Consider the following 23,898-nt stretch of genomic DNA (forward strand, 5'->3'; position numbering starts at 1 on the left):
TAATAATTATGGAGGAACATGATAAAGTAGTGAGTAATACAGAGAAAGTACAACAGGAATGTCTTCAGAAATTTACAGCTTTTCAGAGATGCAACTTCCAGTCATATCCTTTCTAGTGGTTTTTTTTTTCTGAAATGCTAAGATTAAAGGGTGTTTCAGTAAAATTGCTGATTCCAGGCAGAATAGAATGGTGTTATTAATTTTAGGTTTTATAGAAAATTTGCTTTAAAATACTCTTTAGATAGTCAAATATATTTGATCGTAGGGCACATGGGCGTCAGATGAAAAATAAGACTCTTCTCACATTTATCAATTCAAAGATAAATATGATAAATATAGTATTTATATTATATATAATACAAGTATATATAGTTTGAATAAGCACACACACACATATATATAATATTATATATTATATATTATATATTATATATTATATATTATATATTATATATTATATATTATATATTATATATTGTATTTTATATATATATATTAAATAGCAGTTTGGATTTTGCCCTAGCATAAACATTTAAAATTTTCGGTTTAAAAAAGAATTTAAAATCTACATTAGTCATTCTCTCAGGATAAGAAAACTGTTGATGTTAGGAAGTGAGGTTGTAATGAAGCTGTTTAGTGAAATGGTGCAATTTAAGGCATTTAGTAGGTACAGAGACATCAAACAAGAAAGAAAGAAGTTGGAACTGAAGATGAAATAATTACTGTGATGATTACATTTGAGTCCACTCTGTGTGAATGCAGAGTGCTGCACGGTGGGGAGAGGAATGATTTTCATGACTTGAACTTGTGTTATAAGATTCTGGGGGAGGCAATCTCCCACCAGCATCTCTGGGTGGCTCCTTGGGTACCAGGTTGCCATGGTGACAGATGGAGGCTTGCCCAGTTAAGCATCCTCTAAACACGGTGGTATTTTCAGTCTGGGGCTTCAAATAATCATCTTTGCTTCTTTGTTGTTTGCATTAATTACCTGCCTGTTGGTTCTTTGAGCAGAACTGCAGGTGAGGCTGCTTAACTGTTTGATTTCTGCTGTATCTCTCTCTCTGTATTTATATATGGCTCTCTGTGGGGAGAAAGCTGACCTGTGCTGGAACCTGCACCCAGTTTCTGTCTTCTATGAAGTGGTGGCAAAAGTGGCTGAAACCTTATATTGCAATTCAGATCTGATTCTACTGAAATGCTCCTGGGGAGCAGGGGAAGCTGCTTCTGGGTGACAGAACACTGTGCATAGGAGCAATAATAGCATCAGTCACAGTTTTGGATGGTTTTTGCATTTCAGTGCAGCTCTTTGCCTTGCTTGTGAGGAATGGGGGCAATCTCAAAGATCTGCCTTTTGTTAGTGATGTGTTACAGTGGCAGGTAAGTCAGAGGCAGTGCTGGAATGTGAAACATGTGAAGGGTTAAACTTCTCAAGAGGAGACCTTATATCATGTGTGACTGATTTTTCCAGGCTTTGCTTCGCAGGTATTGTGTATGCTCTGTTTGCAGCAATTGAGGCACAGAGAGACCACTCTGCCTCTTGCCCAGAATAGATGCTGTGGCTTGTGGGGTTTTCTGCTGCAAACCTCAACCTCTCACCCCAATATTCACATTTTAGTGTTCATTTCCAGTTTAATATGCTTTTGTTACTGTACCTGGTGCCTTCCCTGCTCTTGTACCACTTTGGCTCAGAGCTCTCCCTCCCAAACATCCACTCCCCTCACTGTTATTATAGTGACAGTCCAAGAGCCCATCTGGAGCCTTGGGTCCAGCTCCAGGAGCAGGTGTGGAGTGATGTGGCAGTGCTGTGATTCTCAATGTGTGAGGTACCAAAACCAGCAACATTCCCAGCTGGCACTTGCACTGTGATCTGGTCTCTGTCACTAGCAACCTTGAGTTTTCGTGTTCTGTGTGTGCTGAGAGACCTACTCTGGTCTTTTGCTGTGCCCTCTGACCTTCCTGGGCCTCTTCTTCTTCCATCTTTTTCCTGTTATGTGTTTGTGATGATTTCTGCAGCAAACTTGGGCCCCGAACAGAGCTGTGAAGTGGCTGAGAGGAAGGGGGAATCACCGGCCCTTGAAGTGATCAGGTGATGCGTGGTTTGGGAACCCTGCAGGCTGCATCTCCCAAGCCCCAAGGACACATCCCTGCCCCTGCAGAGCTCAGATCTGCTGGAGGATGGGCATGGACAGGACAGTGAGATATTAATGAGCCTGATCATTCCGTCAGCACTGTTCTGGTTGTTGTTTTTGCTTCAGGAAAGAGGAAACTCCTGTCCATCTTTAACAGGTCCATGTGTGAATGTGCCAGGGGGTGGGGGAAAGGTGACCCATGCCCCAAAATGGGGAGTAAATACTGGGTAGGTGCAATCAGGTGGGGGAAAGGTGCAGGAGGAAAGGAGGAGGTGGTACCTGGGCTGCCAATCAGCTGCAGTTCAGTGGAATCTGGAGAGTTATCCTTTTACAAACTTCTGTGTTGGTTCAGCTCCTGGGAATAAACTGCCTTTGTTCCCAGCTGCACTGCAATGTTTATTCATTAGATTTTAATAAAGAAAGTCAAATCTCATATCCTTTAATCAGTGTTGGTAACTGAATGCTATTAATTTATTACTCAATACCTGTTAGCATGAAAAGCCAGCAGAGACCTTCAGTGACAGCAGCCTTCAGTTTATGCATTCATTCTGTAAATTATTAATAACTGCTATTGATCCTCTCCCAGCTGATGAAATATTTGTCTTTTTTGAGAAGTAACTTCTTTTTTTTTTCTTTGACAGATGAGCCAGATTTATTTAGGAGATTTTTTCCTATTTTTTCTTCAGGAGGCAAACTCTCTTTGCAAGTTTTTTGAAGGGGTTGTCTATGTTAACATACCGTGGCTGTTTCTGTATTATGTTCTTCCTTGGTCTCTTCAAATATTTTTGAGTGTAGTCAAGGCCACTGATCCAGCCAGATGTTTTTGCAATATAATTTCCTCAGTAGGAAGTATGGAAAGACCTTTATCAGTTTCATTACTGCTTTTCTCACAAAACACTTATGTGAAAACCCAAGATAAATAAGCCCATGAAACTAAGGAAAAAAAAAAAGGCAGAAGGGTATGATGTTTTAATGGAAACATCTGCAGCTGCTCTTCAGAAAATGTCAAATTCTTCAGAGAGGTCTACACTATTGTAACATTTTTCCTCTCTTTTTAATTTTTTTTTTTAATGGAGAAAGAAAGAGCTTAACTGCAGCCCATTGCAGCAGTTTCACTACAGGGCTAGAAACAGGACTGGGTTCTCCTACCCCCAGTCCACGAGTTGGTGACCAGAATGTTCTGTAGCCTCTCCCCAGGGCTGCTATATTTTCTTCATTTTCATTTCATTCACTCCTGCCATGTTAGCTTGGGCCATCTGTTTTTGCTGTCAGTTCTTCTTGCCATTTCTTCCACGGCTGCTTTCTGCTTGGAACAATCTGTTTGGATGACAACTCAAAAACTGCATGTACTAGGACACACAGAGGGAGCTGATTGCATTCTCATGGTAACAAGGCAGGGAGCCAAAAGGAGAGATAAATTATGATGTATGAGTGTGGCTTCCAGCCTGGCCTCTTGCTGAACTTTATTCAGCACATCCTGTTGGTTCAAAAGGATGATACAACCTGCTGGAATATAACTCTTGTCTCACTAGAAATTCACTTGTAGCCAAAGTAAGCACCTCAGTTTATTTAAATCTCAGTTTGTGTGCTGAAGTAAAAGGCAGAGATGTTCTTAGGAAGCTGAGAGGTTGTGGGCTGGGTTCCCTCCCTGTGCACCCTTTCTAGTTCTCTTCATTCCCACACTTGCTGCAGGGCTTGACTCTGCTATTTTCCACTGCAATTGTGAGGATTTATGACATCACGACTAAAAAGAGATATTGCCCCCTCTGTTTTTACTGTTCCTTCACTTGGGTGTCTCAGCTTCAAGAGTCGCAAGATGGAAATAAAATGTTTTAAAAATGGATGAGAAAAAAGCAATTTTTTGGGGTAGACTTACCCATACTTTTAATTCTTGTTGCCACACACAGCTGCACATTCTATCTCTTGGTCCGACCATGTGTTCTTCTGGAGATGAAACCTCTGACCTGACTGTGTGGGAACTTTGCTACTGTGCTCCAAAATATTCAGAACTGGAAAGAGAGACATAGAACAGGTGTCAGGAAAACTTAATTAATTTAGAACAATCGTAATAATACTTCTTCCCTTTTTGTTGTTGTTGGGGTTATATAAAAATGAAATGTTGGGGAGGGCAGCTTTCTGTTTACAAATAGTAAAGTTTGTAAGTTCTCTGCCTGGCTGGGTGACCATTGTACCAAGTGCTGGCTGATGCATCAGAATTCCTGAGCATGTGGTGAAAAACTTGCTCAGCCCATTTAACATTGGACAACAACTGTTTAATTAGATGGCTTCAGTTCCTTTTAATGATTATTGGGTTTTGAGGGTTTTAATTCCACCACCTCACCACTCTGGTATAGTGTTTGAATGAAAAAATCAGGATTTGGATGGACAGCTATGAGAGTATTTACATGTCAAATCACAAGAGCTGTGCAGTGCATACACAGAAGTATTCCTTAATTCCTTTTCTTTTTATCTTTTAGGTCTCTCAGCAGCCAAGCTACTGACTGAGTCAGGCCTGAATGTGGTGCTGCTGGAAGCCAATGACAGAGTTGGTGGAAGAACTTTCACCGTAAGGGTAATTATGCCCAGAGCCATTTTTATACCACATATTCATACTTACAGAGTGTGCCATGTGAGGGAAAATTTCTAGAGTACCAGCAGGTGGGAAATTTCCTGATGTTTTACCAATAAGAGAAGGGAAAGACTGGTAGGATGGTGGGGACAGAATATTTCCTCTGGAGGACACCTCCTCTCACTCTGCCCACTAGAAAATCTTGCCTGTGCTGCTTCCTAGAGTAGTGTGTTTTAAACTGATCGTTGGTGAGATGCCTGACTGAGCAAGAGCTGCACAAATGTCTCTGACTCTCCTCTCTCTGCCTGCCAGGCTCTTTCCTCTTTTTAAGGCTGCAATATAACAATGAGTCACCTATTCTGGTTATGGACTCCAAATGATAATCAACATGCTGGTTATGAACTCAGTATTCACCACACCAGAATTCTACCAAAGAATTTGTTTTCCTTGGGGAGAAGAATCTTAGCCAAAATGCCCTGGGAATATTTAATTTAATTTCATTCCTCTGGATTGCTCTTTTAACTTGTATGCTATTTACAAAGGGCTTATCTCTTTTGGTTTTGCTTTTTTTTTCTTCCCTTTTGTGTGTGTTGTCTGTGATAAACCAGAATAAGCAAGTTAAATATGTGGACCTTGGAGGGGCTTACGTGGGGCCAACACAGAATCGTCTGCTGAGGCTCTCTAAGGAGCTGGGAATAGAGACATACAAAGTGAATGAAGTTGAGCACCTGATTCACCATGTCAAGGTAAGAGATGCTCTCAAGCTGCTGCTGTAAACATGAACATGGTAGTGATCTCCTTTCTCCTTGTTTTCCACTCTTGCTGCAGTGGAGAGTACCTGTTTGAGCATGCGGCATCTGAGATTGTTGGTTAAAAAAATAACTGTGTGGGTTATGAAATCACCAACAAATTACTAGTACAAATTATGACACACACACATCTTTATTTGTACCCTGTGGGTGCTTCTGTGTACTTTATTTGTGTACTCCTGTTAGCTTATGCTGTGGTTCAGGTTATATGAAAGCTCTCAAAAAACTTGTTTTAACTCTGGGTTTCATTATGTGCTTAGGAAAAGCCATTGGGCAATGACTGGCAAAATATTTATAGGTGATGTTTGATCAAAGGTTAAAGACATTCACAATTTTTAAGCTGTGACTCTTCTGTGCAGGCCAGCTCTGGTATCCACTGCCCAAGGTGTCTGAGAATCCCTTTCGGAAGTCCTGGAGGTATCTCCAGGGTCGTGAAAGTCTCCCAGGATGGGCTTCCTAAACCAGTGACATTTATTATGCTGATGAAAGGAACGTGAAAGGCTGTGTCTGGTTGTGCTGATGAGGAGGCTTAACATGCAGGGTAGCAAAATAGTAACTGCAAAAGGCTCTGGGAATCAGACAGTGTTGTGGAGGCAGATCTGAGCCTCCACATGGTCTGAAATAGAACAGCTATGGCAAAGCTGTTAAAAAGCCCACGTATTCTCAGTAGTCGTTCTCCAAAAGAGCATCCTTTCTCCTTTCCTGATATAAACCAGTGCTGCACTTGCACAGAAAGGAAACTTTCCTTGTTAGACCCAAGGAAGTTAACTCTGGGTTTCATTGTATGGTTAGGAAAAGCTATTGGGCGATGACTGGCAAAATATTTGTAGTTGATGTTTGATCAAAGGTTAAAGACATTGACAGTTTTTAAAACAGCAACAGAGGAAAGATGTCCTGTCATGTTTTCCATTATTTTTTCCACTCAATTGTAATGAAAAAGAAAAGTGTTCTCAAAGTGATTTGCTATGGTGGCTGTCTGTAATTACCATTTCTGTGGTAGAACTAATGGATACTTCCACGCTGCTCTGTTTTGTGTGCCTCTGGCATTGTTTTCAAAGCCAAATGTTCTGTTTGTTCACAGTTTTTAGCCTTCAGATCTCCCTAACAGTGACAGGAGGTCCTGCCATGAGGGGGAACACTTGACATGGCCAGTCAGGATGCCCAGCTTTTCAGGGCAACCTGCTGTCCTGAAAAGCATGGGGGCATTCCAAAGTAGTGCCAGAAATCACTGTTTATTGGAGTTGTTCCCAGTCAAGTGTTGAGAGTCTCCAAGGAGAGAGATCCCAGCTGCTGGCTGGGCACTCCCAAGCCATGCTAAGACCCTAAAGGTTGTATGGAAACAGTTTGTAGGCTCAATTGCCTGTAGGAGTTCCTGAAGAGAGGAGGGAGAGAACTCTGTGCTAGAACTCCCTGCTAGCCAAGCAAGAGGTAAAGAGAAGAGATAATTCCACAGTCAGCAGCACATCCTTTGCATTTTGTGATTTCATTCATTTAAAATCCTTTATTTCCATTTTTATCCTATGTTTTTCCAATTGTGGGGAATCATTAGCATAGCTGAAGAATTACTCACAGTTAAATAATTGGCATGTGAGCATTATATAATAAATATATGCACTGTCTTGTGGCCAAATCTTCAGCATTTCATGTATCTTCAACACATTCCTTGCATGTTTCTGAGCCATGGGGCTTGTCCAGGGTTTCCCTGAAAATGAACAGTGCTCGTGGGCTCCTTGAAATCTGGGCAGTGCTCCCAGGTTGTATATTCAAAGCACACAAAGGGCTGTGTCCCCTGTGTGAATTTGAATTCACATGCTGACCCCAGCTTTGTTACTGTGGTCAAATGTAATTAAATTCTGGACCACCAAATTATCCGAGGCCAGAGAGGCGAGGAAACCTAAAGGTTTTAATTCTTCTTTTTGCTGCGCAAAAATCAGGCATCACAGTGCATCTTGTAAAATCAGCCACTGTTTTTACTTATACCCAAAGGCAAAATAAAGCCTTTCATGGTTAATTAAATTCATTTTAGAGGCTTTTTAATACAAGTAATATATGCAGCTTCTTTGTACTACAAAATGAAAAGAATGCATTTTGTTGATCTCTGGGTGGGTCTCTGCTAATTAGGCTTTACCAGCTTGATTGGGTTGCATGGTTCTTTTCTCCTTTAATCTTTTTTAATGCCGGGTTCCATTGTGAGATTATTTTTGGTCTTGCTTATATGACGTGTGATATTTTCACAGAAACTCAAAATTATGTTTCTTGCCCTAATTTTTTTTTCTTTTCCCTCCACTTGTTAAGCAGCCTTTTTCATGGTCTTTGAAAAGAGATTAGTATGTTCTTTTCATTTTTTAAATACTGGTTCATCAGCCTTAGTGAGAAAATTAGTATAGCTCTGTAAGTAGTATTTGGTAGGCAAATTGCTGCCTGAACACCATTGATTTTTCAATAGCCCAACTGAAATTAGGTTCATAAATCCAGATTTAAGAAGCAAAAGCAGAACTGTCTGAGAAGTCATCATCTCCTAACAGTTCTCCCAGTGGACTGGTAGGCAGATGTAAAATCTGTAAAAATGCCCCTTAAAATGGGAATAAATTCTCAGCTACCCAGGAGAGGATTCAGAGTCGTACCTTAGATATGCACATTTGCAACTTTTGACTATTGGTGTTTATTTTCCTCACCAAAATGACAGCTTTTGTCTTTTAAAAAGCAAAGTTAAGAGCATATAGTCCCAGTAATTTTTACCATGTAACAGTCTCTGGAAAGGATGAAATGTGCAAACGTGCCAGTTATTGTGGGGGTTTAATTAACAAATTTTCCTTGTTAATTCAAGCTGTACTTCACTTCTGTGGAGCCTCATTAGCTATGCCAACATTCTGCATTTTAAAAAACAAATTTACCTTATTTTCAGTTGTAACACAGGTTCATTCTCCAAGGTAACTGTGGAACTGGTTTGCTCTGCTATCCCAAATCTCTGTGAGGAAACATTTCTTTGTATGAATGGCTTGCCCAGTGAATGCTTTTACATGGTTCCTTCATGTGCTGTGGGGATGATCCACTCTTTGTCCAGCTGTGGTGCCAACTGAACATCCTCTGACCCTATTTTCTGCCAGATCTTTTTATGGCATAATGCCACTGATGCTTCTTGCAAATTCCATATTATTAAAAATTGGGGAAACACTTGTTCCTTCTAGTCTCTGTGTTGTCTCAGGGCAGGATAGTGGATAGTGCTAACAGCTGGCTGAGGTAGCTGGGTATTTTCACAACCTGTTGCACCTGAAATATTCCTCTTGTGGTTATAATTGAGTTGGTTCTTTAATTGTTTTTTTCATCAAAAAGGCCCCTGCACCCATCCTGGAGTTCTTTCGGGTTAAGATTCTGGGGGAAACATGAAGCATCCCCTCCCCTGGCACTGGAAAAGTTATTGACAGCAATTTGCCACCCCACCATTCCCTCAGTTAAGTTCCCTGGAGTTTCCTCATGCTCATCCCTGTGCTAGCAGCACTGGCTGGAGGTGTCTGAGTGCATGTCATGCCCCCTTGAAGTTTGGCACCATTTTCATACAAAGATTAATAATTGACACCTCTGGGGAGAGTGGTAATGGGAACCCTGCCTGCAGCACCTCATGAGGGTGAATATTTAATCCTCTGCACACAGTACTTTTAACCAGGACCCCAAATCTGCCCTGATTTTGGCCAGGTTCCCTACTGATCTACAGTAGACTTGCAAAACAAAATTTTACAGCCCTCTTGGGTGTCATTCATTTTCATCACTATTGTGCTTATTAAAATGCAGTTTGCAGTGGTCTTGTTCATGAATTAGAAATATGATGGTCGTGTTGTATTGGGATTTAATTAGCAGCTGGATAAGTGACTGCTGTGTCTAAAGCTGCAGAATTTAGTGGTGTTTCTTCTGTGATTTCTGTGATACATGCACTGAAGCTAAGCAATATGATTTATTTAAACTTTTCACCTGCCTTGTCTGCAAGTCTAAGGGCAGTATCTTCCAGCATAGTCTGTACTACAGAACATAACTGCTTAAATGCACTTTTGAATGACTTGATAAAAGTGCTTTCATGTTCTTTGTATATGTCAATTAGAGTGCAGTCAGAGAATGGAAAGACTGTGAGACTCAGGGGCTATCAGTTTAAATGAGGTGAAATAGCCTCTCATCTTTTGTGTTCTCTCCTTTGTGGTGACAATTTGTGAACAAGAATTTGGGGAACTGGGAAAAACGACATCTGAATGTTGAAGAAGCTGGGAATCTGCTCTCTTGAAAAGGAAGCCAAGTAAATTCAAAGGCACTTAAATTGCTGCAGGGCCTTGATAGCATCAGGTGGCTTTACTGGAACACAGATCTATGTTATTTTAACCCTTTTCTGGAGATGAGAATGCATACATTCCTGCCACAAGATGCTGTGTCATTATCACACCCACTTGTAGCTTCAAAAGTGAGTCTGATGTTGGTCAAGCTCAAGTTGGTGAAAGCATCTTCCAAATCCCCAGAAGGAATATCCTGCAGTCAGAGAATGACGAGCAGCTTTTGGCAGGAGTATAGGAAAAGCTGGGTGTGTTTGGTCTCACTGGACCTGTAAATAGAGGGGCTGTTGCAGACATCTTTTCTGAAAAATTCTTTCCTTAGGATTTTTCCTCCTGAGAAGCTGAGAAGCCTCAGGAACAAAATGCAAACAATGATTATCTGCTGCTGTGGAATGCAACAGGTGAATCTGTGATTGGTCTCATGTTGGTTGTTTGTAATTAATGGTCAATCACAGTCAGCTGGCTCGGACAGAGTCTGAGCCACAAGACTTTGTTATTATTCCTTCTTTTTCTATTCTTAGCTAGCCTTCTGATGAAATGCTTTCTTCCATTCTTTTAGTATAGTTTTAATGTAATATATATAATAAAATAATAAATCAGCCTTCTGAAACATGGAGTCAGATTCTCGTCTCTTCCCTCATCCTAAGACCCCTGCAAACATGGTCATAAGGGGCACCTTCCCTTTTCTCCATGCCAGCCAGCTAGCAGTATTTGCAAAAAGAAATTTCCTCATTAGGACTTTTTAAATTAAAATGTAGATATTTGGATTAAAGCAGCCTAAAAGAAGCAATTATGGACAAGAAATCTGCAAAGTGATCTCTGTCAAGGGGGGCTGTAAAGTAGGGTCTTGCAAAAGGTGTTTATTGATCAGGAAGATTGAATGGGAGGCTGGAAGCTGTGGCCTAATGGTAGCATGAAGATGCAAGTAAGAAAAATGAACTGTGAATAAAGTATGCATTTCTTAATTAAATTTGAGGGGAGAAAAGTCTTCCTAAGTCTTAGTTTTCCCAGCTCCATGGTCTGTTGGTGAGGAGACAAGGAAAAGGACTTGTGCTCCCACCTAGATTATTTAATTGAAGCTGCTGGGAGAAAAGCTTCATTGCATCTGACTGTAGAGCTGATTTTTGTTTCCCTTGAGAAGCTGATTATTGTCTACAGGAAAGCAGAATTAGAGAAATGTATATTTAATACTGGAACAACTGTCTGAGCATACTGGGTTTCACATGTCTGTAAAATTTTATGTAAACTTTCATATTTTTAGTGACCCTAAAGTCACATTTTACATAAACCAAGTGTTCTAGTTTGCGACAGTGTGTCTGCTTAGTTATGCTGTGGGCAGATGCTCTTTTGAAGGCTTTCTTTCAAATGAATCCCCACTTTACTTTTGTTTTCATTTATTTATGCCCCACTTATCTCCTTTTTAGAAGGAAAGGAAAATTTTTCTTAAGACTTATTCTAGAAATACTGAATAGTTTTTAAATTATTTTATCCATTTTGTTGACTGGTTAAATTGAAAGGTGTTGAAAGCCACATACAAGCCCAGTATCAAAGAGTATCTAGAAACAAAGTCCCTATAAATATGTGCTTCAGATCCTCAAGATCCTCAATTTCATTTCTATATCACTTCAGTGGTGTTTCTCTAATTCTGCTTTTTTTCAAGTATGACAAGTATTTAACAGATTGTATGACCAGTGCAGCAGAGTGAAGATGGACTTTATTTCCATAATACAACAGAAACAAGTTGTTCCCAATTAGCTCCTTTCCTTTTCAGAATGCATATTTCAAGCCACTGTATCTGGCTCTGCAACACTTAAAATGGAATTGGTTTTCTTAATGAAATTCCCAAGACGTGTTGGCATCCACAGCTGATGAACTCAAATTAAATATTGAAAGATATTTGGATGAAATTTTGGCATGTTTTAATGTTCTAGCTTTTCACCATCAGTTATAAGGATTTTTCTGCTGCAATTAAATTTTCCAACCTATAGATCTTTTTATCTTTAGAATATCTGTCAGTATAGTAACCAGCTGAGAATTTGAGATCCTGAACAGTTTCAAAATAAAGGGAGCTTAATTGAAGGTCAGCTCTGTTTCTAAGTAGGTTGTAAAATCCCTCTCATTTTGGTCCAGCTACTCGCCATTTTTAAATTGAGAATTATGATTATACAAGAGGCTTAGTCTCAAAAATGTCTTGTTAGATGTTATGAATTAAAAACAAAAAGAACCCAACCAACCATAAAACCCCCAAAAAACAACAAACACATATACACCCAAAAACCAACAAACACATGCACACACCCCAAAAAGCCCCCCTCAAAAAAAACAGACCAAAATTATACTTTTCCATAAGGCAGCAGAGGAGAAGCAGCATCTGAGACAGGTGCAGAGTTACAGCCTGAAGTGATGCTTTTCTGTTTCTGATTTTCCTTGTTACAGCTTGGGGTTTGATGGTTCCTGAGCTTTGTATGGATGACATTACTGGGATTTTAATCTGAGAAAATGGGATGTGTGTGCTGTACCAGAGCTGAGAATCAGCAGAGGGCACTACGTGCCAATAAACCTGTCTAGCTGTGAATTAACATGCAGAGTGACAGTCTTGCTGAAGTGAGCCTCAGTTAGTCCAAGGTTTAGATGGTTTAGCTGAGGGAATATTTGTGCTCAGTGAGAGCTGACTTTATTTATAAGGTGTTTATACTGTGCTATGAAAAATGCATGGATCGTTGTCACCAGGGTCTTCATTTCACAGTGCTTCATCTCACTCTGGCACCGCCTGGGTGCATAATGTTTAGGGGAGCCTGCAGTTGTCCTGGGCCTGCAAAAGCAGATTTTCTTCTGAGAATCCCACTCTGCATTAAGACACTGATATTTCCTGGCAGTCCTTTCCCATTTGCTCACTGTCACCTTCATAGGAGAAGGCATGTGAGACCTGGTCCCTGTGCCCCCCTAAGTGCTGGGGCTGATATTCAAGGGGCTGCTGATATTCAGTTGTCATGTTGTGGGTTTTTCCCTCTATAATAACCCATTCTTTAAGCCAGCTATTTGAACTGAAACAGATCTGGTGTATAAAGAAATCTTATTTCTGCACAACTTACACGGGTCCGTCATAACTCAGTCAAATCTTGGTTGACATGAAACAGATGGCTGAGGAAAATCTACTGAGAATTGTAAAGTTTGTGACAAACACTGGGTATCTCATTTCCCTGCTGGTTTATTCCTGGGACAGCTGGGTTGCAAGAGTTTCCTCCCTTTAGTTTCATCTTCAATGAGCTTTAGCCCCCACTGCAGCACCAGCCTTTGTGAGCAGCAAGTGATCCATGCAATGGCAGTGCTGATGCTGCTGTTGTGGGTTTTTTTGGAGCATTGCAAGTGGCATCATGAAACCATTTCTAAAATTTTATATGCAAATTAAAAAAGGGCAAGAAATACTTCTGAGCATCGTAGAACTGGTGTTGAAATGCCGTGTCAAATGATTGGAAATGGTGGTTATTGTTGACGGTTTTATACGGCTCTGATTTAGGTATAAAAATATTTGAAAAGGAAATGTTTTGTGCATCTTGGGGCATGCAAGTGCCTTGTTATTCTTTAGAGATTACACACCACCAGGAGGCACAGAGAATGCTATTCCCAGCAAATAAGCAAATTTTGCCTAAGTATCAAAAAGGTTTTTGTGTTTGCAAAAATGCAAATTCAGCACGAGTGAAGCTGAAATGTTTTGGTTTGTTGGTAACTACTCAGAGCCATCTGTAGTCTTTCTTTGCTGCTGCTAATTTTGCTTCTGTGTAGAGCCTAGTCTGGCAGTCTCTTCTCAAACAAAATTCTGATTGACAGCTCCTGGAGTTCTGTTTGTGCAAGAAATAAGGATCAGGCCTTAGGAGATGACTTAGGAGCTCTTGAAAATAACTTTCACAGGAAACTCGCTAACTTTGATGGCTGTTTTTTTTTTCAGATAGGAGTTTGTGTTCTTTGTGAGACTTCCACCCCAAATTCCTACACAAGAGACATAGCCAAGGTTTTGCTTTTGGCAGTTCAAATGCAGTGAAATAGAAGAACAGTAAAACAGAAATATGGTTTGTATGTCTCTCAGCCTGCACTCATCAGGAAGCACTGCAGGGAATTCATAAGACTCGAGTTCACTCAGAGGGGATAACTGGGTTAGGGTTGCCTCTGGCAGATCAGGAAGCTCAGAACAAAATCAATAATTAGAATAACCCATTCTGATGCTGTCCTGGTTTTCTTGAGCACAGCAGTATGCTTGTTTCATAACCTATATTTGGGAAATAACAAGTACTTGAAACCAAACTGGTAAGCTCTGGCTTTGGAATACTTGCAGGATGCTGACACTGGTGAAGGCTCCAGAGTGCAGAAGCCACAGTAAAACTGATTTTTTGAGGTCATAGGGTCAGTTATGGAATTTTAATGTGCCCCAAATATCTAAAAGATCATTTCCAACATGGTTCAGATGTTATCACGTGGGACAGGAAGGCACTTGGTCTGAGGTTTTGCTCTTCTCTCACAGCCCTTTGGCAGCCAAGTATGAATTGATGTGTGCCCCAGTGAAAATTGATTCCGTGTGAAGAGATTCCATAGTTATACCCAGATGTTCATGCTAGAACCAAATGCCTCTGATGAAGCAAATTTTTTCTGTTCATCTCCATCTGCAGGGATATATTTTCCTGATTCCAGATTTTGTTTTCCTGATTCCAATATTTTCATACAGTTGAGTACAAAAAATTGGAAATGCATTTTTTTTTCCATGCTGAATAAAAAAAAAAAAAAAATAAAGACAACCCTCCATTTTCTGGGTGAACATGTGCCATAATGTCCATCCTTAAACTGGAAGTGCTGGGTTTCCAACATTGGTGCCTCTGGCACATGAAGTGACTGGAGATCTACTCTGGCTGTGATAAAACTTCTGATTGAAAACTTCTAAAAGTTTGATTTTGACATTGTAAAAACAATAATTTATCCTCCAGAGCACTACAGAATTAAATTGTTTCCTTGTAGCTACTTCTTGTCCATTTCCCAAAGAATTAAATCCTTCCCTCTACATTTTGCTTTCTTCCTGACTTTCATTGCCTTGGTGTTTTTGACAAGGATTCCATTAGGGTCTTTTGTCCATGAAGACTAGGTGAAAAACAGTTTCTTCTTCACTTTCTCTGACCTGTTTGGGAGTTTTGTAAACTAATTTTTTCTTTTTCATTGGTTTGATTTTTTTATTATTGGTTGAGTTTCCTTTTTTTTTTAATTGAAAGTCCTCAAAGTTATTAGCCAGCATTTTTCAAAGATATATCTCGTTTTGTTATTTCTAGACCAAGTTTTGAGTGCTTTAGGATCCCTTTGTGCCCTTTTACTGTATCTTCTGGTGCTTGCAGACACCTGCAGATTTGAATAATGTGCTCTCTGTCCCTTCTTTCACAGTATTAATAAAGAGCCTAAATCAAATCAGGCCTGACATTTCTTTGAGTAAGTGGTCTTTGGATACTTCCCTTCAAAAAGACACTGTTGTTGTTGTTGTTGTTCTTACCTGGTTATAAATATTAAATCTTGCTGCAGTATGATTTTGTTATGCCAGTGTAAATACTTTTTTAATGATGGATTGGTGTGGCACTGCATCAAATATCTATTAAAAGTTAGTCCTTCTACTGTTTGATATTCATGCTCATACAGTCCACACTTAAATACATAATTTAATATAAATTTTGAAACATCAGCTGTGGCATTCAATATGGCCTTTATTATTTATCTGTCTATGGACTCCATAATGCATCGTGAAAAAACAAGTATCCAGATAATGCTAATGAGCCTTGTGGATTTTTAAAGCTATTAGGCTGCCATCCATATAGTCAGACAGGGAAATCCCATGTAAATAAAACAGCTCTACAAATTATCCATTGTCTTCTACTCTTAATTAAGCTAGGCTTTGTGAACACCTAGTAATGGAGATTTAGATACAAAAAATTCTGACTATTAAATATGTAATGGTGTAATTAGGACATTGGGATTGGTCACACTGTCCCACTCTGTAATTTACAGCTAGGGGTCTTGGGCTAGAAAAATGTGTCTGCTCAGTAAATGCTACATTTTCTGCAGTGCTGGTAATTTTTAGGTTAGTTGAGACTTTTTTTTTCCCCAGGAAGGTCTCTGAGCTATGATTTAGTGTATAATAGAGGTTACCACAACTGCTTTTGTCTGATTTTGAAAGAAAAACAAAAAACCAAACTGCTAAATGCAATTAACAGTCATATGTTTTCATAAGCAATTAGAAGGGAAAAATAAGTAAAATTAAAAAATAAATATATATATGTATCTCCTTTTTAGTAGCAAATAACCAAATTTTCAACTCAGTCAAACAATGCTGTTTCACCTAATTTTTTTGGTCTGATAATAGTGACTCTACTGCAGGGTGTTAGTTTGGTTGCCCAGAAGTGCTGAATGTGAAGCTTTGAAGGTGAAGTATCAGTTCTGTACTGGCTTGCTAAGTCTGACTTGCTAATTCAGCTGTGTATCACACTAAATTGCACGTTCAGAAGAACAGGAATGACAGAATAACCTCCCAGAGCTGATTTCCAGGATCTTGTTCACGTAACCTTTGAGTGTCTCTGAGGATGGAAGACACCACAGCATCTCTGGGCAATCAGTGCCAGTGCTCAGGCAGCCTCATGGTGAAAAAGCATTTCCTGATGTTCAGAAGGCATGTCCTGTGTTTTTGTCCTGTGTCCTGCACACACAGACAGTGACCCATGAATTGGGTCACATGGAAGGAAAGCTGTCACATGGATTGATTAAATTTGTGCTTTTTGTGAACACTTAACCTTTTGGTGCTTCTTCCCACACATGGAGCCCATGATTATGGTTGTCTTTTGGGGTTTTAAATGATGTTTTTGTTTGTTTTTCATCCTTTAGGGTAAATCTTACACCTTTAAAGGCCCATTCCCCCCTATGTGGAATCCCTTGGCCTACCTGGACTACAACAACCTCTGGAGGACCATGGATGAGATGGGAAAGGAGGTAGGGCACGAGCATTGCAGCTGAATGAGCTCAGCTTGCCTCCATGAGAGGCAGAGGGAAGGGACTGGGGTGCAGACAGAAAAAAGCTGCTCTGCCTTGAGCAAACCCAGGGCTGCCAAGAGCAGCCACACATTTTGGTACCCACTGATGGCCAGAGCACGTCTGAAAGTGGCCTCCTGGCAAACTCTTCTGAGCCCTGTGCTGCTGAGCCTGTCTGCACACATCCCTTCATTTTTCTGGCTATGGGAATGTCAAGGTTTGTGCCTGTGATTGATTTTTACCACTTTTCCTGATGATTTGGTAAGTGATATTTTAAGAGGCTTGCAGAACTCAAACATTTGCCCTTTTCTACCATGAAATTCAACCTGTGTAGAATTCATTCGTGTCTTGTTCTAGTTTTTTACCAGTTTTCCATTGATTGAACTACAAAATTTGAAAAGATGTTGCTCTTACTTGTCTAGATAAATGTGAGAGATATGGAATGACTTAGAGACATTTCTTAACTCAAAATCTGTTCTCTATTTTTCAATCTAAAAAAATCCCAAAAACGATAAGCAAACAAAAAACCCCCTCCCCAAAAAACCTTCTCTGTTCTGTGTTACCTGCCAGAAATTTGCAGGCTGAATTAGCATTTTAATACAAGATTATTTGTATTTCTTTGGCACTCATTCACTTGCTGATAAATGCTTTTCTTTATGTCTCCTTAGATTCCCAATGAAGCTCCATGGAAGGCTCCACGTGCAGAAGAATGGGACAAAATGACTATGCAAGATTTTATAGATAAAGTATGCTGGACAAAGTAAGAAACTTTTTAATGTGAAATATAATGGCTTATATTTATATACTTTAGAGCTAAATAAGCATTACTGTTTTTCAAACAGGTATAGCTATCACTAAAATGCAGCCCTTTTAAAGAAAAGGGTGAGAAAGTTCTGTAATAATGGACCATGACACCTGCCAGCACATTCAGTAGATTCTGTTACATTTCTCTAACTTTTTAGACAAAAATAAAAAGAAAATATGTTTGGGAAGGGTTATTTCTGAAGAAATGGATAGTACCCTAATCTGTTATGTGCACTTTCCTGCTCTTTACTGTGTGTTCAGCCTTTCAGAGAAAAGTGTTATGGTTACAGCAGGTTTTTGAATCAAACTCTTGATGGAACAACACACATTTATTCTGTGCTGGACCAGCTGATTTTACCAAAGTGCTGTAAAGATAACATTTGTCTTTCAGCAGCACTAAATCACTTTAGAACTCATCATTCTATTGTTCAGCTGTTGCACTATAGGGAAACTGAAAATGCTTCCTGTTTTTATGTATACATCAAAGCAATTTTTCTTTACTTGCCATTCAACAGCAGTTTGATAGGTTTTTTTCTCACTGAAGGGGAAAAAAAAGGCCATTAATCCTGGTTGCTGAAGAGCAGATTGATTTCTACAGCAACCTGCTCAGAATTGCTGAGTATCCAACACGTGGCTGCCATGAGCTGGAGCTTGGTGAAGAAACCTATCAGTGCCCACTGGGGCTGGTGCTGTCACTGACGTTTTTATGGGACATTTTTATGGCTTCAGGCAGCCTCTAGACAGAAACATGGCCTTTGTTGTTCATATTGGGCCTGTTGGAGTGGGTCCAGATGAAGCCACAAAGATAATCTGAGGGCTGGAGCACCTCTGCTGTGTAGATGGGCTGAGAGGATTGTTAGCCTGGAGCAGAAAAGGCTCCAGAGAGACTTTAGAGCACCTTCCAGTGCCTAAAGGAGCTACAGGAGAGCTGGAGAGGGACTGTGAACAAGGACATTACTAATAGGACAAGGGGTTCTGGCTTTACAGTGAAAGAGGGCAGGGTTAAATTTGATATTTGGAAGGATTTTTTTACCACGAGGGTGGTAAAGCACTGGCACATGTTGCCCAGAGAAGCTGTGGCTGCCCCATCCATGGAAATGCCTAAGGGCAGGCTGGAAGCCACCTGCTCTATGGAAGGTGTCTCTGCCCATGACAGGGAGATTGGAGCTGGAAGTGATAAAGGAAACTTTCAGTTCTTTCACCATTCCATATTTCTGTGATTGTTAATGGAAAACAGGCTGTTGTCCAAAAACTTGCTATCTTCTGGTTCATGGTTTTGCTTTCACAAGAGTGACAATTGCACAGAGGCATATAGAAACCCTTCCTCATTTGTGCCATGGTCCATAGTGAGTAAAACCAAGTGGAAATGTGTGCTGACAGCTGTGCTGGGCCTCTGAGCCTTGGACAGGGTGAGGAGCTGTGCAAGTGAGCAAAACACCACTCACTGGTGCTCACTCAGCATCCTCATGTGGCTCATGTGATTACAGTCATGCTTTTCCCAGCTCAGATGGAATAAGAGTTGACATTTTACCTGAATATTGGCATAAGCTGAAGATGCTTTTCAGATTTTATATGTGCATCTTGGCTTGATTTGCTCTGTTTGTTCAAGATTGAGGTAGAAGGCAGCAGAAATGTCCCACCCTGGAAGGTAATGATCCAGAAGGGCAATTTTTTACTCTTTCCTCTTGTCTAACAGACTGTACAGGTTTGCTTTTGGCTAGAGCTGCCTGCTGGAAATATCTTAAGTGCTCTTGGCTGAAATCATACTGCTATTTCTAGATAAGACATCAGGAGTTGAAAAGCAATGGCAGGATCTGGTAGAGTGTAACTACCATGTAATAGCGTCTGCTTATAAAATATTAATAAATGCATCAGGCAAAATATCTTACGGAGTTAATAGTATTTACAGTATGTGTTTAGACAGATGAAAAACTTATAAAATTTTTCTGTATTATTTTTGGCTGAATGAAGAATGAAGACTGAATTCACAGTACACCCATACTTCAGAAAATGGTCCAGCTTTGTACTTGAGTGGGACTTTGCATTTTTAGAAAGGAAAGAAGATTCCTTTTTCTGTATAGATCTAGAGCTCTTTAAAACAGTATGTTAGAGTTACCTTTTTTTTTTTTTTAAGTTTGAAGCCTAAAAAAAAAATGAAAGAAGCAACCAGAATTGGATTCTGTACTGTACTGGTTTTGATGCCTTGCATATGAGGTATCTATAGAACCTCCATCCCTCTCACTTACAATGCAGTTAAAGTGAGCATCTCCTGGTCCTGTCCATGTCTCTTTCAACTTCTCCTCAGAGTGAAGGCAGAGGGAAGCATTTGTTTATAGCAGGAAGAGTATTTTCTTGAGTCTTAATTAATCCTCTGTCTTAGTGCACCCCAAATTCTTGTACAGGCTCATACAGTAATTTACAGTAGAGCTGCTATGAAAGAACAGGTTACAGGACATAAAGCAATGATTCCTTTTCAGACACAGGTCAATTTTCTGTTTCTGTGTGCATTGCCACTGGATACCAGGACACTTTAAAATACTGAATTGAGCTACCAAAAGTATCCTTTCCTTTTTCTCGACAGACTCTGGCATGAATGCTGTCACTTCTGCTATGGCTTCCTACTTACATTTCTTTCCTTGTGATGTTCCAGCTGCAAAACTCTCCCTGAGCAGAGGATTGGGCAGTGAATGGGTGCTGACTAATCCACAGATCTTAGATAATTATCTTAGAAAATACCTCTAACTTTTTTTATGGTGGGTTTTGAATAATCTTTATGCTGTGTTCTTGAGAGGACAGGCATCCAGCAGGGGCAGAGAGAGGTGCAGATCTGGTTTATAACCCCGGAACTGTGTGGTTTTGGAGTCCAGTGAAGACAGGAGGGGCTTGCTGTGCTTAATCCTGAGGCTAGGATGACAGGCTGACTTTGCACTAGTTGCATAAATTGATATAATCTTGGGCTTTGTCTCTCAATGTCCTAATTTTTCTGGAATACAGGAGTGTTTCATTAATATTTTTTGCAGGATTACTTGAAAAATATTGCATAAAAGGAATTGATAATTCCTTACTTCAGCTGAAATTAAGGAATCCTTTGCCCCCACCGTGAAAGAAAAGGCTGCCAAAGAGGGGCTCCTGCCTACTCAAGAACAATCTTGTCAGCATTATCCTGTTTTAAAATTAACTAGCTTTCTCGTCTTCATTGCAGAGCTGCCAAGAGTTTTGCAACTCTGTTTGTGAACGTGGATGTCACTTCTGAGCCCCACGAGGTCTCTGCCCTTTGGTTTTTGTGGTATGTGAAGCAGTGTGGGGGCACAGCACGGATTTTCTCCACGACCAACGGGGGCCAGGTTGGTACTGTCAGCCATCACCTCCTGCAGCTCTGGGCAGGCCCTGGTTTAATTTCATTTTTTGCTGGTTTATTTTAGTCCGGAGGCATCCATGACTTTTGAGCAAGAATAACACTGATAACTAGTTTTGTTCATTTACTCTTGAATCTGGATCTTGCAAAGCTAGTGTTGAAGATTGCTCCCTACTGATGGCATTGCCCCCAGAGATCAGGAGATTTGTATCTGGCCTTTTTTTTTGTTTGGATACAGATTAAAGCATTTGCTTTGCTTATCCTCATTGAAAAGAGAAAATTTTACTTATGCTTATTTCTGTCACAAGGCTGAAGCCATCCTAAGCACTTAATGGCAATGACAATGTCAGCTGCAAGTTAATACTAAAAAAGTGGCCTAGAGCTGAGTTCCTAAGATGCAAATTTCTAAGCATTAACACCATTAAGATTTTAAGATCACTCTGAAGAAAATGAACACCCCTAAATATGGTATTGCTTTGAAATGTTTGCAATGTGGTACATTGGAGCTGCTTCTGCATTTGAAGGAAGTAAAGACACTGTTAATGGTCTTCTACTTGAGAAGTGCAAATTTCACTAGTTGTATTAGAAATAGATATATTTTTAGAAGTGCTAATTATTTAATCATAAATAAAAATGCAAATACATTAACCATATTAAAATGCATAAATATGCATAGATAAGCAATTATTGTAGGTAATTTAAGTTAAATACTTCTAATTAAATATTATTTGAATTCTGTACTATGTTAGAGATGATTTCAGTTTAAGTTGGGTTGAATTACATAGTGCAGCAGACATTTTTGATGTGAGCTATGTGACTTCTTACACCTTGTTATTTATTGTGAAGATCAGGTTTCCTGTTTCTGATACACAGAGCTCTGCAGGGATGAGTGAGCTCAGAGAAAGGTTTGAAAGTTTGAGCACTTTCCAGAAGTCTTGCTGATTCACACAGGCCTGTAGAATCTTTTTGGAGACCACATTTGGAGAAGGGATTTTCTTCCAAAGTTACTATTACTTTTAGTTTTGACTAGAGTTCAAATGGTGGTCAAATAGGGGAAGGATTTGAGAAGCTGAAGGAAAGAGAAAGTAAAATGGGTGCACTTCCAGAGACTGCAAAAATTCCCTAAAATATTTCGATAGCAATGGAAGAAGGGGATTTGTTTTGAATGCTGAGAGCAATGCTTGTCGTGATCCACGCTCCACAAGCACTGCTATGCTGAGCTGTTGTGTCTGTGTTTCAGGAGAGGAAAAAATTCTGTGTTGCAGGAGAGGAAATTCTGTGTTTCAAGAGAGGAAAAGCTGCAAAAATTCCCTAAAATGTTTTGATAGCAATGGAAGAAGGAGGGTTGTTTTGAATGCTGAGAGCAATGCTTGCCGTGATCCACGCTCCACAAGCACTGCTATGCTGAGCTGTCGTGTCTGTGTTTCAGGAGAGGAAAAACTGCAAAAATTCCCCGAAATGTTTCGATAACAATGGAAGAAGAGGGGTTGTTTTGAGTGCTGACAAAAATGCTTACCATGATCCACGCTCCACAAGCACTGCTCTGCTGAGCTGTTTGTCTGTGTTTCAGGAGAGGAAGTTTGTTGGGGGCTCTGGGCAGATCAGTGAGAAGATGATGGAGCGCCTGGGCGGGCGGGTGAGGCTGCGCAAGCCTGTGGTGCGCATCGACCAGTCCGGGGACAGCATCATCGTGGAGACCCTGGACCATGAGCTGTATGAGGTGATGCCATGTTGTCACCATCTGTCCTTATGAAGGGGTTTTGTGATGGTTCATGAATTGATCTCAGAGTGTGAAAAACCGACACAGCACAGGGGGTTTGAAGTATTAATCAAAAACCAATGTGCCTTTATTGAATGACCACAGCAAAATGCGTCGGGGAGGAATTGGGGGAAAAGAGAAGAGTAAGGAAAAGAGGGAGGAAGAGTAAGGAAGGTATGTAGCTACCAAATGTAGAAATGGTGAAGTCCTTCGATGTCCACCTGATGGAGTTCACCAGGTGACATCCAGGGAGATCTCAAGGTTCCAGTCCATTCGAGCTCCTGTTATACTCCTTTTTTAAGGGAGAAGGGGATGAATCTTGAAACCAAATCAAAGATGCTTTATTGTATTTTTTGGGGAAAAATGGTATTTAGAGAAGGGTAAACACAGTCCATGTTCTCAGCAGTGGGCGAGAACCATTGTCTTCTTGGTCCACTGCTCGCACCTGCAACATCCACCTTGCTTTGGTCAGCTTGCCTCCCCCACACACCTCCCCCAGGTTGGGGGTTTCAGTCCCAGTCTTTGGAAGGAGCAGAGGGGGCTTTTCACATAGGGGTTTCATGTCTCAGTCCTTGATGGAGAGGCTTCTTCCATCTCTGTCTGTCATGGCGGTTGTAAGACAGGTGAGGGGTCTTCTGTGGGGACCAACCAAAACCTCAGGAGAAGTTCAGCCAGGTCAAGAGGTGGGAAAAATTCCAGGGCTGTTGTTGCAAAAGGGCAAAGTGCCCCTTTCCTCTTTTCACCAGGTTCAGTGTAGCATACAGCAAACACACCTGTGAACAATAGCTTAGAAATGTCAGAAGCTGTGCCCAGGCCTCAGGATCCTTGGCAAGCAGGGCCAGAATTTCAGACGAGGGTCCTTTTTCTTCAGTGGTCCCCAATCTCTGTCCCTTTCATGACAGTTGTGAGGCAGATGAGGGAAACTTCAGACAGAGACTTACACATGTCCACAAAGAAGTCATTAGTGGTGGCTACAAAACCTTTAGCTTTTCCTTTTTGACTTCTCCACAGTACAAAAATACAGCAGAGATTTAAGTGGCTCCAACAGCAGTGTAGGAGCTTTAAAATGCTGTCTTAAAAGCAAAGTGTGGGTTCAGACTTATCCTTTCCTGG

General features: G+C 40.4%; 1 protein-coding gene across 1 annotated transcript in view; it reads left to right on the plus strand.

Annotated features, from left to right (window-relative positions):
- MAOB (monoamine oxidase B) overlaps positions 1 to 23,898 on the plus strand; it is a 53,814-nt gene that overhangs the window by 13,633 nt on the left and 16,283 nt on the right. The window contains exons 2-7 of the mRNA XM_005489013.4: positions 4,607 to 4,701; positions 5,307 to 5,444; positions 16,724 to 16,828; positions 17,536 to 17,627; positions 20,874 to 21,015; positions 22,597 to 22,746. Coding sequence (XP_005489070.2) covers positions 4,607 to 4,701; positions 5,307 to 5,444; positions 16,724 to 16,828; positions 17,536 to 17,627; positions 20,874 to 21,015; positions 22,597 to 22,746 — 722 coding nt within the window. The remainder of the gene's footprint in view (positions 1 to 4,606; positions 4,702 to 5,306; positions 5,445 to 16,723; positions 16,829 to 17,535; positions 17,628 to 20,873; positions 21,016 to 22,596; positions 22,747 to 23,898) is intronic.

Source organism: Zonotrichia albicollis, chromosome 2, assembly GCF_047830755.1.
Source record: "Zonotrichia albicollis isolate bZonAlb1 chromosome 2, bZonAlb1.hap1, whole genome shotgun sequence".
In the NCBI taxonomy this organism is placed as follows: domain Eukaryota; kingdom Metazoa; phylum Chordata; class Aves; order Passeriformes; family Passerellidae; genus Zonotrichia; species Zonotrichia albicollis.